The 18,532-nt window shown below is 40.0% G+C and overlaps 1 protein-coding gene and 1 long non-coding RNA gene across 3 annotated transcripts in view; one reads left to right on the plus strand and one right to left on the minus strand.

The window, feature by feature from the left end:
• The window catches only part of LOC140500850 (uncharacterized), a 27,946-nt gene extending 14,826 nt beyond the window's left edge, over positions 1-13,120 (plus strand). Inside the window, exons 3-4 of the long non-coding RNA XR_011965912.1 lie at positions 4,734-4,818; positions 10,731-13,120. This is a non-coding gene — a long non-coding RNA (uncharacterized lncRNA). The remainder of the gene's footprint in view (positions 1-4,733; positions 4,819-10,730) is intronic.
• The window catches only part of GFOD1 (Gfo/Idh/MocA-like oxidoreductase domain containing 1), a 150,501-nt gene continuing 136,842 nt past the window's right edge, over positions 4,874-18,532 (minus strand). The window contains exons 2-3 of one of the 2 annotated variants that reach the window (XM_072603858.1): positions 18,044-18,118; positions 4,874-14,173 (exon numbers count right to left, since the gene is read on the minus strand). In XM_072603858.1, the coding sequence (XP_072459959.1) occupies positions 13,254-14,117 (864 nt within the window). In that variant the 5' untranslated portion in view covers positions 14,118-14,173; positions 18,044-18,118 and the 3' untranslated portion in view covers positions 4,874-13,253. The remainder of the gene's footprint in view (positions 14,174-18,043; positions 18,119-18,532) is intronic. The other variant, XM_072603857.1, reaches the window with a different exon arrangement.

An 18,532-nucleotide genomic window follows, 5' to 3' on the forward strand; every position in this document is an offset into this window, starting at 1 on the left:
AACTACTATACCATCTTTTAGTAGAACTCTTCTCTAACCCCTCCTAATTCTAATGCCTTCCCTCTGTCCACTAGTTCCTATTTAACCTACATAAAGTTTGCTTTGTATATATTTGTTCGCTTGTCGTCTCCTGCATTAGAAATTGTGAAGTCCTTGAGGGCAGAGAGTGTATTTTGCCTCTTTTTGTATCTCCAGTGCTGAGCACAGGGTCTGGAACACGGCAGGCCTTTAATAAATGAATATTTATTGTGCTTGTATTTTATTATATTAAAGCATTTTATTTCCATTATTTGTATATGTATTTATTGTATATATATGGTATTTATATTATTTTAAATAAGTATTTATTATAACATTTGTGACTATTTATTAACATCACTGCCAGGCATCTTCTATATGCACAGATCTGGTCACATAATTCCTCTGTGTACAGATCTTTAGTGGTTTCCTACTGCCTGCTGGGTAAAATTCAGACTGTTCTATCTGGCATGTGAGGGTATCCACTAACTAGAAACACTGTCTTTCCAACTTTATCACATACCCCTCCCCTTGTGTGTTCTAAGCTCCAGCCAAACTAGACCGTTCTCTCTTTAACATAGCATAGTGTTCTGCATACAGTAGGCACATAATCAATGTTTACCGATTTGAACTGAATAATCCCATAATCTGGCTGACTTTCATTCCACAGATCAAGAATCAGAAATGAGATTCAAGTGAAAGCCTGACTCATCTGTACTCGGTATTTGAGAGGTTTCAATTAGCATCAATTGGTTTTTATTTTTGAACTTGAGGTTTTGGCTCAGCTAAAATCTAGTGCTATCTGGGCACTTGATCATGACCTGACTTGAACTCTATGAGATAGTATGTCTACTTCATCTCCTCAGTCTAGACGGACTAGAGATCCTCTGGTGAGGCTACCTACCCCTTGAAGGTACTGTGCTATGGCTGTTAGCCAAGTGGAGGGGCTATAACCTGAGGCTGATACAGATGAATCTTTTTCACTCAGGCAAGAACAGGGTAAATAGATTGAGCAAATAGAGAACCTCATCATTGTGTTATTTAGGGGAACCTGAATAATTTCATCCACTCGTACAATATGAACTTAGAGCCATCTAGTTCATCCTTCTAATTGTCAAGAGCAGTCACATTTCAGTAAAACCACACGAGTCATTTTCTCCACATTGAGACATCCCAACATGAAACAGAACTGACAGAGGCACTAGGAAGGAAGAAAAATTGGAGGCTGAACTGGACAAACATGCTGAAGGATTTGGGGGATGTCAGTCAGCAAGCCCTTCTTAAATAGATAATATGAGCCAGGCACTGTTCTAAGCCCAGAAATTAAAATTATAATTAAAAAAATAATAAAAAGATAAAACAAGTAGAAAAATCTATAGTCCCTGCCAATGAGGGAAACCAGATGCAAACAACTAGATACTACAAGAATTACACAGAGTGGATGGAGAACAATCTCAGAGAAATTATAGGAATAGCTTAGGGGACTTGAAATGAGTCTCAGAACAGGGAAATGAAGAAGGGAGAGAGTGAGGAGGGAAAGCATTCCAGGTGTGGGAGGGCCATCAGAGGCAGGTCAATGTAGCTGGATTGAAGCGAGTCGAGTGAAGGAGACTGAAAGGGTAGGAAGGGGGCAGGTTATAAAGAGCCTTAAATGCCACATAAAGGACTTTATTTCTGATGCTGGAGGTAATAAGGAGCTCATGGAGCTCATGGTGCAAGAAGGTTGAATGGGCAGGCCAATGCTTTAGAAAAATCTCGTTGGCAGCTGAGTGGAGGATGCATTGGAATGAGGAGAGACTTGAGACAGGAGACAAGTTAATTGCAATAGGACTGATAAGAAGAGGTTGTAAGGGCCTGCACAAGAAAGGAGATGCCTCCTAAGGGAGGGAAAAAATATGCAGACCTTAAAGGTATCTTCTTGCATTTGATCAGACAATGCAAAGTCCATGCAAGGGAAGATGTAAAATATTATTCATTATTTTTAATCAAGAGCTCTAACACTTTATGTAATACATTATTCACAGCATGCCTGTGAATTGATAGAAACCATGATTATCTCTGGTTTACAAAGAAAGGAAAAAAATGACAGTTTATGATGATGCAGGGTTTTGTGGTTTACAATGTTCTGTGCAGGTGTTTGTTACATGAGATAGAGAACAGCTCAAGATCAATAACTCTGCCAGGTCACAGGGAACTCAAACATCCCCCTTGTATCTCTGTGAATGTTTTAGGAATTGTATGGAAAATGTACGGGAATGTACCACAGCTGGTCTGGGGACAGAAAGTAGAGGTGTTGGGTTTCTTTTCTTTTTTAATAAACATAAAGAGTTCTCTCTTAAAAGCAAGATTTATAAGAAATGTCAGCCTTTAGTGGTATTTCAGTCCTTATTATAATCACCAAGGAAAAGCTACATCAGATAAGTTACATTTCACATGGAGAAGTATCATAAAACATATAAAGATGCATAATATCATCATGAAAAAAGTGGTTCATCATGTATTGAGAACAAAAGAGAGTAGACAGACAGCTCAAATCATCAGAACACAAAAATTACCATTGAAAGCAGAGGAAAGCCTATGATGTGTCGGGAAGGTCCCCGTAGGAGATTTGTCAGAAGGCAAGGTTAGTAAAAGTCATAAATTTAGAGCAGGAAGGGACCTCAAATGTCACTTTGTCCAATCCCTTGATTTTTTATTGAATAAGACCTAGAAAAGGGAAGTGATCTGCTATGATTTCAATCCAGGGCCGAGCTTTAATTTGAACCCAAGTCTTTTGGCTACAGGTCCTTTACACCACATTGTCTCCATCCCTCCAGGATGAGAAGGCCTAGAAGGCTTACTATCTGAATCAGAGAAGGAATGCATACCCACGCTAGTGAGATCATGTTATCTATCAAAAGACCAAAAGTCTCTTCTCAGTTCACCTTGCTTAGAGTTACTCTACAAGAAAAGGGTGTATTTGGCTGGAGGCCCTATGCATTACTGGTTTTGGTGCAGATTTAGACAGGAGATGCAATAACGTCACGTCATCCCTATAAAGAAACGTCCAACATAGGCATGGCTCTTTGGTGACTTTTTTTAAAGAGTCTGAGGGAAATAGCGATTTGAGATATAGCATAGACAAATCTTTTTTATGTTCCTATGTCCCCTAATATTATTCATACGATTGCCAAAAGAAAGATAGAAGGCCCATTTAGTGTAAATTTGGATTTCATTCTCCTAAAGATTACTCTAGAATTCTATCTATTGACAAATGTTATACTTCAATACATTTAGGGGAAGAAAAAAGTATTTTTCAAAAACCTTACAATGCTATGATGCTACAAGTTATCTTTCATGACCCCAAAGAGATCAAGGGAAAAGGAATCATACATACAAAAATAGTTATGTAGCTCTTTTCATAGTAGCAAAAAAGAAAAACATCTGGAAACTAAGGGGTTGCTCATCTATTGGGAAGCAGCTGACTAAAATATGGCATGTGAATATGAGGGAATAGTATCATTCCATAAGAAATGATGAAATGGGCAGTTTTCAGGAGAAACCAAGAAGACCTTTATGAACTGGCACAGAGTGCTGCTATAGTAAATATATATATATTTATATATATATGTTAATATATAATATATATGTATTTATAATAAAAATATAAAGAAAACCAGATTTGAAAGACTTGAGAACTCTGAGCCATGCAGTGACATACCATAATTCAAGGGGCCTGAAAATGAAACATGCTGCTCCCCATCTCCTGATAGAGATGACAGTCTTGCAATGAAGAGCGAGACCTACATTTCTGGACATGATCAATGTGGAAATTTTTTTGCTTAACTATGTATATGTGTTATGAGGACTTTCTTTGTCGTCTTTACTATGCAATGGGAGTAGGGGAATATTGGAGAGAGAAAATAAACTCATTAACTGGAAAAAATAATAACATTATTTTTTAAAAATTATCTTTCAAGGGTGAATGGTTGGTTGAATTTCTAATATCAGATAGGATTCTAATTTCTTACCTTTTTACAAGAAAATGTAGCCTGTTGAATGATCTTTTTTTCCCTTACAGTTATAGACTGATTCAGTGTTAGCTACATATTCTATATTGAGTTATTAACTGGGTAGGTAGCCCTGGGTTATACTGGAGGTCTCTGGAGTGACAGGGGCAGTATGGAGCTGTCATCATTAGAGTGACCCTAAAGTTTCCCAGATTAAACCGGACCTTGCAGCTGACTAAACAGGAATCATATCCTTAGGAAGGACAGACTTAACCCATCTCTCAGGGGTTCTCAGAGGAATTCCAGATACTCCCTGGGGATAGCCTTGGACTGACCTGGTCCCAACCTTAATCCAAGGGGTTTGGTCCAAAACAGACCAACCTCTAACAAGTGACAAGTAAGCCTGAAATAATTAACATTCCTATAGTATCATAAGAAGGCATAGAGGCAACTGTGTAGTGGGAGCAGCACTGGAATTAGATGGGGAGGACCTGTTCAAATCCAGCTTTGCCATTTACTACCCATGTAACTTCACGTAGGGCCTTCCACTTTACTGGGTCCCAGTTTCCCTAAATATATTAAATGAGGGAGGTCACCTCAATGATCTCCCTTGCAGATCTAATATTCTGTGATCCTAAATTTAAAGATCACTTAATTCATGATACTGGCCTTTGTGTTAGTCTTTGCTCAGAAAGAGACTTCCCATTTCTTGTTTCCTCTTCTCAGAATGAAAATCACACAGCCCTGTTCTGGCCAGGTAAACCACTCCCCAAGGACCTCTGGAATGAATTCTAGTCCCCCAGTGCAGATGGTAAGTTATGGTGGGGGAATAGCATGCAATATAGAAGAAAGGAAACCAGCTAGAATGACATTCTTCTTTTATGTCTTTATTTGCCACTTTGAGTTCCTTTATCCCAACAATGCAAACATGTAGAACAGCTGGAAACCATGTTTTATGCATCACATACCAGGTGGCAGAGTGAGGCAAGCGACATTCCCCAGAGCAGTGCCAAGAGAGCCCCTCCTCGGAGCACAGCAAGTGGCCTCAGAGAAGCCAGGGAGGGAAGAAAGGTTTCCTCAACAAGCAGTCACAGAGCATAGACTCAAAACACCAAGAATGGCCACATTCATTGTCCTTTTTTGCTACCAAAAGAAAAAAAATTCCTTCTATAACTTAAAAGCTATTTTTTTCTATCTACATCATATATAAAATATAGACTCTGTTTACTTTATAACACACATCTTTTTTGATAAATAGCTCTTTAAAATATCTATTGTACATTATGTTCATGCATTGACATTTTTCATATATATATAGGTTTGTATTTGTACGCATACATGTAAAACACAATAAATACATACTCCACAATGAGACAGCAACAAAATGAATGCGAGGTTTGTCGGTAAGGAAAGAAACTCCAACAAAGGCAGTACTGGAAAAGCACCAGGCAGCATTCAGGAATGAGAAGCTGCAAGGGGCTCAGTCCTTCCCTAGGACAAGGCACCGGGCATGGTAATGACAGAGATGTGAAGGAAAAGGGGATGAGTCAAGAGGCTGGTGGGATCACTTCCTCTTATTTAATTCCCTTCATGGGGGACTAGCCTCAGTATCAGAAATCACTCATCCTGCCCAATTGGCCAAACCTGGAGCTAAAGGCAGCTTTGGAGCAAGGCTAAGGATTGAGGGCTACTGACTCATCTCTGCAGCTTAGCTCTACGATTGGGCTGGAGAGGGTGGGGAGAGGAAGGGGAAAGATGGTCATCCAGAGATATCAACAGAAGAATGAACTAAGGAAAAGGGCAGTTGAGTCAAAACCCAATTGTGTTTTAGATCATCTACATCAGTTCAACCCTTTTGATTACTGAGCCAACACTCCCAACACCATCTCCACACCACCACCCCCCACTTCAAGCATGCATCGTGTTCTTATTACCCTTTATTGAGGGAATCAGGATATTGGGGGAAAGGGAGAAGGAAAATACAACAGATATAGGAATTTCCAGAATGTACTATTCTTGAAATACAACTTCAACAAAAGACCTGACGGTTATTCCCTGCAATGGAAAGCTGATCCATTTGGGAGAGAACAGGTTTCTTTACTGCCTGCATCTCCATTCTAGTGACTTAATCACTTTGATATAATGCTAACCTAATTTCAGAGGCCATTCCCCTTCATTGTCCTCATTTCTTTTAAACATGAAACTGTTCCTACTAATATTAAGGGCAGCACCAGCCGTTTGATAGTTGACAAAACCAGTGACCAATTCACCCATCTATCAGTAGTGAATGCCCAGGATGGTGAAAATCAGCTCATTCTCCCTGGGACCTTTACACCTTTATAGGTTTGGAGAGAACAGGAAAGCCAAGTTCCAGATTGTGGAATGGTCATGCCCCTGTAAATCTACAGATATCTAGATATCTTATTTCACTGCTCCTTATACCCTGGGGGAAAAATAAGTATAAAAGAAACATGACATTTTGAGTTGTGGACTTTAAAAAAAGGGGGGCTAGGAAAGGTTACTCTAATGGGACATCCAATGTAAAAATATAGAATGCAAGAGCTCCAAAACTTTCATTTTATATATTGGGAAACCGAGGCCCAGAGAAATAAGATGACTTCCACACATTCAATATGTGGCAAGGCTGGGTATCAAACCCTGGTTTCCTAGCTCTTAGGCAATTTGAGTGCAGTCCTTAAATCTCATAGCTTTGCAAGTTAAAAGGAAAAATGAGTGAGAGTGAGTGAGTGTGTGTGTGTGTGTGTGTGTGTGTGTGTGTGTGTGTGTGTGTGTGTGTGAGAGAGAGAGAGAGAGAGAGAGAGAGAGAGAGAGAGAGAGAGAGCATGTGCGTGTGCGTGTGCGTGTGTGCGCATGCACACAGTCACCTGCATCTCCTTATTCAATGACAGGGGTGGGAGGGGGGTAGGAACAGAAGCAGGACTTTTAGTAAGCACTCCTGGGATGTATGAAGCTGGAGTTTGGTACAGTGGAAAAGCAGTAGTTCTGGAGTCTGAAGTCCTAGGTTCAAACTCTACCTCTGATTACGACCTGTGTGACCTTGGATAAATCACTCAATTTCCCTGGGCCTCAGTTTCCTCACTTACAAATTGCAGAGGTTGATCCACCTGGCCTCTTAGGTCCTTTTCAGCTCTAAACCTATCATTATAGGGTATTATTTAGCTAAGAGAAGAATGTTTTATGTGTAACTTTTTAAGGAAACAGAATGATATAGTGAAAGGGATAGGTCAAGAAGACAGGAGTCTTGGGTTCTAATTCTAATTCTGTCGCTCAATATCTAAGTGACCTTGGGCAAGTCATTTTCCTTTTCTAGTACACAATTTCTTGACCTTGAAAAGGTATCTTTTCAGTGGTAAGATTTTATGACTATGATACAGATATATCTTTTTATCTGCTGGTCTCTGCAAACAGGTTTATCTTCTCCCTAAGTGGTCACCACCACCACCCTCCTTAATCTTTTTGCCCTATGCCTATTCAAAAGCACTGACCAGATCATAGAAGCAACATTAGACCTCAAAGAATTCTGGATCAGAAGTTGACAGAGCTGAGTTTCAGTGTCACTCCTGATACTAATAAGTTTTGCAACCTTGGGTAACTTACTTCATTTACTTAAGCCTCAGTTTTTTCATCTGTAAAATAAAAGAGTAAAGTTAAATGAACTTAAATATCCCTTCCAACTCTAATAGTCTATGATCCCCCCTTGTGAGAGATCCCTCTTGGTTTGGTTTAAGCCCTGTTGAACACAGCTGCTGGTTAGAACCTTATGCTACAATTTTGTGATAGGAACCCGGTAAAGCAGTACAATAAACTCAGATCAAGGCTCCCCAGGGCTCATGCTCTTGAGTATATATACAAATGAATACAAAAAGCCCCATTCACTAAGACAAGATCTTTTGTTTTTCTATTTTACCTAGGCCAGAACAAAACAGATTGAAAAATAAAAGAATCCAATACGTCAATCATGAGTCTTTCAAAAATGCCTAGCTCTGTGGTTTCTTACGTCATCTGCAATCAAAAATAACTCAGAAAGTAAAATTTTAAAGGGAGTGACATTTCCATTTTAAAAGGAGGAAAAAATTGACTTCTTTTTGCATTTCAATAATTTTTTGGCCCAATGTCAAGCGCTGTATCCTACAAAACAGGAAGAAGTATGTCACCGTTTAGTACAGAGATGCCTTAATCACTCATATATGAACAGACAGGAAAGTATTATCATCAAGTCATCAGAGGAAGAGAGTGATCTCTGCTCCATTAAACAAAGTCAAAGATAAAAGTGCCACAATCCTGAGAGGCATCATAACACAGCAGAAAGAGCACAGAATGTGGAATCAGAGACTCCAGGCCCAAATCCCAGCTCTCCCACTTACCCATGGGCATTGAACAAATCACTTAATCTCTCTGGGCCTCAGTCTCCTCAACTGTCAAAGGAGGGGGTTATACTAGCTGGCCTCCTAGATCTCTTCCCGCCCTGGGTTAATGATGTTACATTCCAAAAACTCAAGTATATCAAATGAAAGGTTGTCTCCTACAGAGTGGGGAAATGAATTGATCTGAGCATTTAGAGAAGTGTAATCACTAAAAGGCAGCAAAGTTCCATTGAGGGCATGTTAAGTCAGACTAACCTCAATTGCCCTGTTTGGTTATTTCAACTGGAAGTTCAGTGGGAAATCATAAATGATAATTTATTGCCAGCATTTACGGAGTGCTGAAAATTTTACTCTTTATATCTGTTATCTCATTGGGTCAAGCAAGGCATATGGCAAAGTGTCTTATGATATCCTTGAGACAAGGTAGAAAGAGCTTGACTGAGAGTAAACTCTCTGGCAACCTGGGTGAAGGGTGTGCCCAAAAAGTGATGGTTAGGAGATCACAGAGGTCTTCAGTGGCACTCTACAGCTCTATCCTTGACCCTGTTCAAATTAACAATATTTATCAGTGACCTGAATGAAGGCACAAATATTATATTTCAAATTTTCATATGGTATTAAGTGGAAGGGAATAGAAAATACATTCGATGCAAAAAAGATCCTGATAAGCTTGAGAAATGGACCAAATTAACAGAAATTAACAGAAAATTTCATAGTGATAAATAAATGTAAAATCCTACATTTGGGTTCAAGAATTCATTTGAATGAGTTTATAAGATGGCTAGCAATAGCTCATATGGAAAAAAATATGTGGGTGTTTTTGTTTATACCACAAACTTAATATGAGCCAACTATGTGACATGACAACCAAAAATATTCAATGCTATCTTCTACCATATTATGAGAAATACGATGTTTGGAACAAGACAGGCAATACTTTCACTTTGCTCTAGTCAGATCTTATCTGGAGTGTTATTATTTGTAAGTGTTACATTTTAGGAATCACATTGGCAACCTGGACTAAACCCAGGGAAGAGTGACCAGAGTGGTAAAGGGACTCAAAATCATGCCATAGAAAGACTTGGTTATTGAAGTAACTGGGAATGATTAAAATGAAGAAAAAGTGGAGAAGGGGAAGGGATGGACCATGAACTAGAGGTAATGGGCAAAGCATATAAAGAGAAAGCTTTAAGTTCAATGCAAAGGAAGAACTATTATTTAGAGCTCTCTACAGCTGAAGTTGGTTGGATTAGGAGGTAGTGAGTTCTCCATTTCTGGATGTCTTCAAGTAGAAGAGGCTGGAAAAAAACACTTGTGGATGCTATAAAAGGAATCTGAGTTTGAGTATGATCTGGCTTAAATAGCCAATGAAGTTCCTTCCAGTTGGCATTCTGTGATCTTCAAGAGTCATTGTGGAGGTCCCCCAGGGAACTCAATTTGAGCTTGGAACTAGCAGCAGTAGCCCAGTTCCCTCAGTCAGGGAATTCTGCATCCAGCCTATAAATGCACAGGTGCCTTCACAGTCTCAGTCTATGGTGGCAGAATCCCATTTCCTCCCATAAAATAATTGGAGATGAAGTCTTTTGTATTATTCCACAGTTCTTAACTGGGCAGGGGCACAGGCTAGGATGAGGCAAATCAGTAGAGCAAAACGGAAGGGCAGCCTCCTCCCCCTGGTATCACTGCAAGCAGTCAGAAGAGGGTCAGGTTTAGGAGATGCCCCAGTAGCCTCTGGGGTTCTAGTCCCAGTCTACCAGGGAATTTAGAGCTATGGAAAGAGACTTCCTCTGGCTTCTTTGTTAGAGGTTTGGATTCATGTCTGAACCTTACGTATACATCAGATTTTTTTAAAATTATTGATCTGTTTTTTTTTTCTCTTCCTCTTTTCCTTTATTTAAAAAAATCATCATTATAAGCAATAGCTCTGTGGGGAAAAGGAGGAAGAACATTCATAGGGGAAGTATAGGCAATGTAAAAACAAAAGCTATCCATACAAATCTTTCTTTTAAGCTATTGCTTAAAACAGTTTTGTGATAAGAACCAGGTAAAGCAGTACGATAAACTCAGATCAAGGCTCCCCAGGGCTCATGTTCTTGAGTATATATACAAATGAATACAAAAAGCCCCATCGACAAAGACTCTGAATTAATTGGCACTGAGGCAGAAGTTAAGACCCAAGAACTGAGTCATATTGGATTTTATTTCTGACTTTTTAACTAAGAGAGCCCTCCTACCTTTAGTCATTCCTCTTTCCTGTACCTGCACCAGAGGCATCCCAGGAGCCATTCTTTGGGATTTTCTTGGATAAAATGTTTACTTCTATGTATTTCTTAACTAGGAAATTTCCATATTCCATCTTCAAAGGGGCACTCACAGGCTACTAAAAAGGACCCTGAATTTCTCCCATAAAATCTTTGAAAATATCTATCTACTGTTATGGTGAGTTCCCAAGGATTTTCCTAATTTTAGCACGTGATTTGGAACTTTGAAACAAAGACAATTGTCTAATCTACCTTTCCCTCTTTCCCTACTGATAATCATGTCTTTTCAAATAGGCTTGGAGTTAAGCATTTTTTTCACTCAAGACCCACAGAATCCATTTACCCAAAGGTAAGCTTTCCACCTAGCTCTAAAACACAGGAAAAGAAAGATTGGAGGTCCTGCCACAGATGAATGCCTGAAAGAAATGGAGCTCCTAAAGAAGTCTAACGTGATTCCAAGGTGATTTCTAAATCCTCCCAAATTTCTCATTTTGAATCTATTGCGGCAAGGGGCTAGAACTCCTTATACAGCTTTAGGTCAGTGACCAAAATGTACAGAATGCTACAGTTAGGCTCCCCAACAGAGAGGGTGAATTGTTTCAACCTTGAGGATTCTTAAACTTAATTCTTTTCATTGGAAACAGTAGAACATTTCCAGTAGGATTTCAATTTATTTTTAATATTGAATATACTATAATAGCCCAGGGATCCACAGTATATTTCAGAGGTGGGGAGGAAAAGGAGAGAAAAGAAGCTAATGATCTCAGTCAGTTTAGACACACACCTACTCAGTGGCAGCGGACTGTACCAAATGCCTTCTAGAGATTTCTTCTAATTCTACTTTCAGTTAACTGAAAAGTAGCTCAAAGTTCTTGCGATACCCACTGAAGTCAGCTTTCTTCCCTCAGCATGGGTCTGTGACAGACATGGAAGCAACATCTTATCAATGACTTTCAAACTTCAGCCCACAGAATCACCAAATCATAGGTTTAGGGCTAGAAGGGACTATAGATGTCATTTTGTCCAATCCCTTCCTTTTATAAAATAGGAAACTGAGGCACAAAGAGGTTAAGTGACTTGTCCAAGGCAGAGTATTTCGATAGGGGGTAGTTATAAATCAGAGGGTCACAAACCCCATCAAATCAAGAAAACACTGAAAATTATGCCCTTTGATTTCATTTTAAAAGGTCGTACCCAAAATCCATCAGGAGGCTGACCTAGATCTTGGGAAAAAAGGCAAGTCAGATGATCCTTACTTCTCTAAGGAAGCAGGGAAGAAAGGATTCTTTTAAAGAGATATGTAGAACTAACCAGCTCTTCCCCTTTCGAGCCCACAGGAAAAAAAAAAATCTGAGCAACTTTTCTGGGACATTTTTTCTTCACCTTTCCAGGTGCAGAGAAAGAGATTTAATACAGCTCAAGACAATTCTAACAGTATTGTGAGCTTTAAATTCAGTCTGCATTGTTAAACTATGATGTCAAGTCACCTGCTTTTTCTCATTCGGTACCAAGAGCAGATGGGGCTGTTAGTCAAGTATACCTGGACCTCACTGGGCGCTATCTTCTGTAATATTGCATGCATCTGTGGTTTGAGCTGTGCAATCACCTTGGCAGACAATACCTTGTGAGAGTGATTTGTGGTCTCTCTGATATCCATAAATCCTAATCCAACCTCACACTAAAATCTAATGAGTGTTATAGTGAGGTTTCAGTATGGTTATTTAAATTGTTGATGGATTCAGGTGGTTTCTTCAATTCTAGCCCTTTCTCCTACCTCCACTTTGTAAAAAAAAATTAAAGTGAGCTCTGTTTTCTGCTTTTCATCAAACTATCCTAATCAAAGTTATGAGGGGATAGGGGAGAGAGGGGCGAAACCTATTAGTGTAAGCCAATTTTTGGAAAAACCCTCAATGACAACCTGCAAGGGAAGAGAGGGAAAGGAACGCGCGCGCACGCACACGCACACGCGCGCACGCACACGCACACACACACACACACACACACACATATTCTGCTCGTCCTTTTCCTCTGGAGAAAATGGGCATATGTAGAAATGTGAGATTGCAGGACCACATGGAGCCAAAATTGGGTATCAGAAAAGTCATTCATGCCAGCAGCAAACAGAGCTAACCATTGGATGCAGCCTGATCTAACAGCACCATGTATCTGGGAAGGAAAGTTGGGATGGATGTGTATGTGGGGTATAGAGCCACATTTAGGGAAAAGTGATGCAAAGAGAAGGCAGGGAAGGTTAAAAAAAAAAAGCCCTCTACCTTTCACAGTAAATGCAAAAGAGGCAGATAAACCATATAGGAATTTTCACTTTGAGCTCAGCCAGCTACCACTCCTGGCTACTGGCCAGGCAAGTACAGCCCAGAGGATGTGGTTAGTTCATGTCCACAAAGAATCCTCTTTGGGGTCCATTCCCCATATACCCTTAGGTTTCCTTTTTTTTTTTTTTTTTTTTTTGCAGCAAATAAAGCGTTTCATTTCCTCCACCTCCCAAAAGTATTCAGCTGCATTCTTTTTCCACCTCCACAATGACCCTGCCCCACTGCCATCCCCAAATTTCCTATGGCCACCACTGTCCTTAACCCATGCTAGCAATACAGAGACATCCTGCTCCTGCGCATGGCCTCGCTGATCAGGTAGGCAGGGCTCAGTTCTGGCTCCTCAGTCATGATGGTGATATTCTGCCACTCCCCTGTTTGGCTGGACCGTTTGATGGTGTCTACCACACATAGGGCATAGAGGCAGTCATCAAAAGTGGCAGCCATGGTGAGGGGCCGCCCATCCCAGGTCCTTCGGTCTTCCTGGTCCTGGAAGGCCTGCCGTACTGCCTGCATCATCTTGATGGTACCCCGTAGGTATGGGGAGGGGATGTCACTAAAGGCTTTCTCTGGCAGCAGGGAATTGCTGACGGGAGTAGCATCTTGAAGCAGGAGTTCTTGCTGTGGGGCGCTGTTTCGCTGGCCATAGAGATCAGTGCCAGCTGCCATAAGCCTCCCAGCAGAACCCACTACGATTATGTCCTGCTTGAATTCCCCTGGCACATTAAAATTGAGGGTTACAGTACAGCACACACCACCCTCCAACACCATCTGGAAGGTGCAGAAGTCATCGCTGGTGATCTGGCGGATGCCCTTGATGTGGTCTGTCTGCTTCACAAAGGTCTTGAGTAGTCCATGAACTTTCACTGCCTTCTGGCTGGTGAGGAAGGTGAGCAGGTCAATGATATAAGTGCCCACGGAGTGCAGGCCCCCACCTCCCATCAGATCATCACAACTCCAATTGTACTTCTTGCCCAGGAGGCTCCCACTATGCACCTGGACTTCACACACCAGCAGTTCCCCTACATAACCTTCTTGGATAAGCTGTTTCATACGCACAAAGGCAGGCAGGAAGCGCAGGACGTTGCCCATGATGCTCATGAGTTTGGGGTAGTAGTGGGCAGCCGACATCATCCGGAAGGCATCCAGGGGTGTGGCTGTTCGGTCACAAATGACATTCTTCCCAATACCTTTAAGGAAGGAAAAAGAATGTGAGAGGTCATAAGTATAACTGGACATGAGAAATACCATTAGCATTGATACTCCCAAAGTTATTGTTGGACTTGGGAGAATGACTCAGATGACTTTATAAGGTATTTTCATGAGTATAAAGGGATCAATGTAAAGAGAATATTTTTAAAGGACTTCATCTCCCGTGCTGTCTCTTCAGTTGTTTCTTTGACAAATCTAGATGAGCACTAACTAACCATCAATGACTGTTTAGTATGTTTTTGAAGTTTTTTATTGCTGGTGAAGGATCACGTATTCTATAGATCAGGTTATCAGGTGCTATCACTGCTAACAGTCTCCTCATTCCCTTAAATGTGACTTGGAGGAGGTAGGGATATTTTTGGCTAATCATGAGAAATCAACCTTTCCCAAGCTTGGGAACTTCCTCCATCCATAGGACACAATATGTCTTTAACTCTGTAGGTAAGTCCTGGAGAGCAGCCTGAGGCTGGCTAAATGACATAGGTAGTAAGTGTTAGAAGTAGGATTCAATGACATGTCTCAAAGTCCATCATTCTATCCATTTACGTAATGCTGTGAAGCAGACTGGAATAGTGGATGGAGAGTTGGCTTTGAAATCATAAAGACCTGGGTTCAAGCCCTACCTTTGACACTTACTGGGTATGTGACCCTGGGTGAGTCACTTAACCTCTAAGTTGCACTTAGACAACTCTCTAAGACTATTTGTTGCTGACAAAATGCTGACCTGCATTGTTAAAGTTTGTTCCTTCTCCCTGGAATTCTCCATACCAGCAAAATCACAGATTTCTATGTGACCTCACGAATATATGTACAGTACATATATTTATTGCATAGTAGTTAAGGGTTTATTATTAAACCATAAAGGAGAAATAAATATTTGTTCTTTGAATCTTTCAAGAAAAACTAAAAGACTTTTAAAGAGAATAATAGATCAAAGGGGAAACTCAAGGATTTAGTTAGGAGGCAGAGTAGGTTTTGGGAACCTGGGGCCTCAAGGCCACATGTGGTCCTCTAGGTCTTCAAGTGTGGCCCTTTGACTGAATATAAACTTCACAGAACAATCCCCTTTAATAAATCTGGCTTTAGACACTAGCTATGTGACCCTGGGCAAGTCATTAAATTTCCAATTGCCTTTTAAAAAACAAAACAAACCAACAACAACAAAAAAAATCCAAAAAATTTCTGGCTTTACCAGAAATGTCAAAGGGGTCCAGGATGGAAACAACAACAAAAAAAGTTAAATGTTCCTACTTTAAGGAAAGAAAAAGTCCAATAGAGGTTAGAGACTCAGAGTTAACCAGTAGCTCAGTATGAACTGGGAAAAGAAGAGAACCCTGAAGAGAATACAGACATCAATAAAGCATTTATTAAGTACCTACCATGAACAAGAAACTACACTAAGCTCCAGAGGTCAAATGAAAAATGATGCTGGTCCTTAAAGAGTTTACATTCTTCTAGACTTTTCAGGAAATTAGCCAGAAGAATTTTTAGGTCAATCGGGGTCAAAGAACCAGCATGGTAGAGGATAGGACTTGAGGTCCATGAACTTGTATTTTCATATTTTGATGACTACATTTCAATATAATTGCTTTCTTTTGCAATCCTTTGCATTTTGTTTTATGCATCCCAAAACATTTTGAGAAGACATCTATAGATTTCACCAGACTGCCAAAGGGTCCAGGCCAAAAACAAATGGTAAGGAACGCCCGGTACAGTGGAAACAGCGCAGGAGCCAAAGGGCTTAAGTGAAAATGCCTGTTCCAATGACTCCATGCTGTGGGTGCAAATCATTTCACCCCTCTAAGCCTCAGTTTCCTCTTCTGTAAAATGATGGAGTTGAACTAATTAGCTCTATGATCTTAGAAAGTCACTTGATTTCTTTGGGCCTAAGAATCTTCATCTATATAATGGGTTGTGGGGGTGAAGGTGAAAAGAAGCTAGTGTCCTAGCCCTCAAATTCTGTACTTCTAAGTTAGTGACCCACCAAGGGTGACTATTGGCTCTTCCATTATTTGTGTATCCCTGGTCCCCATAGCACCCACTAAGGTAAAAAATGTTACTATATTCTGCTCCCAGCAGGTGCTCCCCAAGTTTTGTCTAAAGTTGCCTCCCTATGACTCTGCTATCACTTTCCTGCAAAATTCATGCTTTCCAAATGGATATGAAGGATCTGGAGAAGTATGGGAAGACAAACTGATACAGAAAAAAGCAAGCAGAATCTGGAAAACAACATATGCAACGACAACAACAATATGGCAGGAAAAACAATAAAATGAAACATAAAGCTGTAAACTGCTAATAATGAATAAACTTGGTAGCAGAGAAAAATGGAGAAAATGCATCTTCCTCCCTTCATTACAAAGATGGTGGACTATGAGAGTGGAATATTGCAACTGGAATATTGTTAAATTCAGTCAATGTGTTAGTTGGTTTTGCCAAACTATGTTTTTCTATTTCCTTTTAAATCTTTGTTACAATGTTATATATGCATGTATGTATGTATGTGTATATGAAATTTATTCCTTTAGACTAGAACAAGAACCATTTTTCAATATATGATCTTTATGTTTCAATTCATCTTGAGAAATAATGACTATAGTCCTCCATTGTCTTCCCATGGCACCTAAGCATCAGAGACTTCATCCAAACCACCAGAGTTTTCACTGAATCCTCCTGCTTTTTTGACTCTAAAGAAGAATGGAAGAAGGAGGCTCCAAACATGCATTCGGAAGACCCTACTTGAAATGTTTAGTGATCTGTTGGTAGAAAGAGGTTGTCTTCAAGTCTTTAAAAAAATCCAATACTCATCACTAGCTAATCATGTTGGTACCTGCTCTCCAATACTATAAGGTGAAACTTGGATTTGGGACCATCAGATTCCAGTTGGTCTTTCTTTTCCTCCATCTATCTAATGTTCTGATATTATTATATTCTGATCAAATGCCGTACTTCGACAAATAGCCCCACCACCATCAAAATAGGTTTCAGCTCTAAGACTTAAGTCAAGGGAAAGAAGCTCTGATTGTAGATTGGGTGGGGGAAGGTATAGTTTGGAACATGGTACATGTCCAAGATTCCCTGAAATTTCCCATCTGGTCTACTCTCTCTTTTTGCCTGAAGTCAAATGTCTCTACAACCTAGAAAACACAACTTGTGGAGACAACTTTCTTCTCAGGACATGTAAACAGTCTTTTGTCTTCCAATTTGTTTTTATTTTTCAATAAATCTAGATCACTATTGAGTCAATACTACAGGTATTTCTAGTATCTCCACACATGTAATTATGATTAACACACCAAGATTTCTTCCTATAGCCGGTTGTTGAGGGCTCTCCTGAACTTGCCTTCTTGAGTTGTCATAGTTTCCAAAAACACTTAATCCAGAGTGTGAAGCAGGCTCTGAATGTGTGCTAATCCCCACTGAGGTGACACATTGTGTTGTTTGCATCCCAAGCTGGACTCCCTGTGTGCCCTTAGGAGTCAATACAGGCTCCAGTTAGTTTGCTCTAGGTTGAGAAACTGCTTATGTTGCTGAGACCTTTGTAGATAAGCAGACCATCCTGTCTTTTTAGTCCAATAGTTCCCAAGGGAAAAGAATGTGTTTTTTGACATAGCCTTGCTCCTCTCCTTCAGGAGGGGTTTTGTTCTTTCCCACCTTTCTTGCACCTTTCCCCTTCTTGTGTCATGCCATTTTTGGTGGAGACGTGTGTTACCTCCTCCTTCCTTTGTTCTACTGTTATAAAAATGCAAACTTCTCGATGAACTATGAACCCTTTGGGTTCCACATACATATTCATTTCTCTTGTAATAAACTCAGTTTTCACATAGGTTTCATGAAGTTGTGATTACCTGTTGACAACCCAAAGAGGGAAGAAGAATAGCAAAACTGGCTCTTTGAAGAAAAATTCACTCCATTTCATGCACCTGGAAAAGGAAGACTGTTCAACTTCACATCCCTACTCCCCCCTAATAGATATATATATATATATATATATATATATATATATATATATATATATATATATATATATATATATACACACACATTCTACATACCCCCTCAAAGCCATGAACCTGATATGATATTCCTTTGAATTGTAGTTAAGAACAGACTAGCTCTTACCTTTACCACAGAGATGATTAACTACTCTCATGATTGGAGGGATAAGAGAGTTATGGGATAGGATTCTCCCATAGAGCTACTCTGATTGGTTAAAAATTGACATGGAGGTAGAGCATCCCTTCCTGAGTTCAGAAAGTTCCAAGTGACAACCATTTATGATTTACGGTTCTAGCTGAACAGTGGTAAAACTATGGGATTCAATGATAAAGTAAAAC

This window comes from Notamacropus eugenii, chromosome 4 (assembly GCF_028372415.1).
Source record: "Notamacropus eugenii isolate mMacEug1 chromosome 4, mMacEug1.pri_v2, whole genome shotgun sequence".
Taxonomy (NCBI): Eukaryota; Metazoa; Chordata; class Mammalia; order Diprotodontia; family Macropodidae; genus Notamacropus; species Notamacropus eugenii.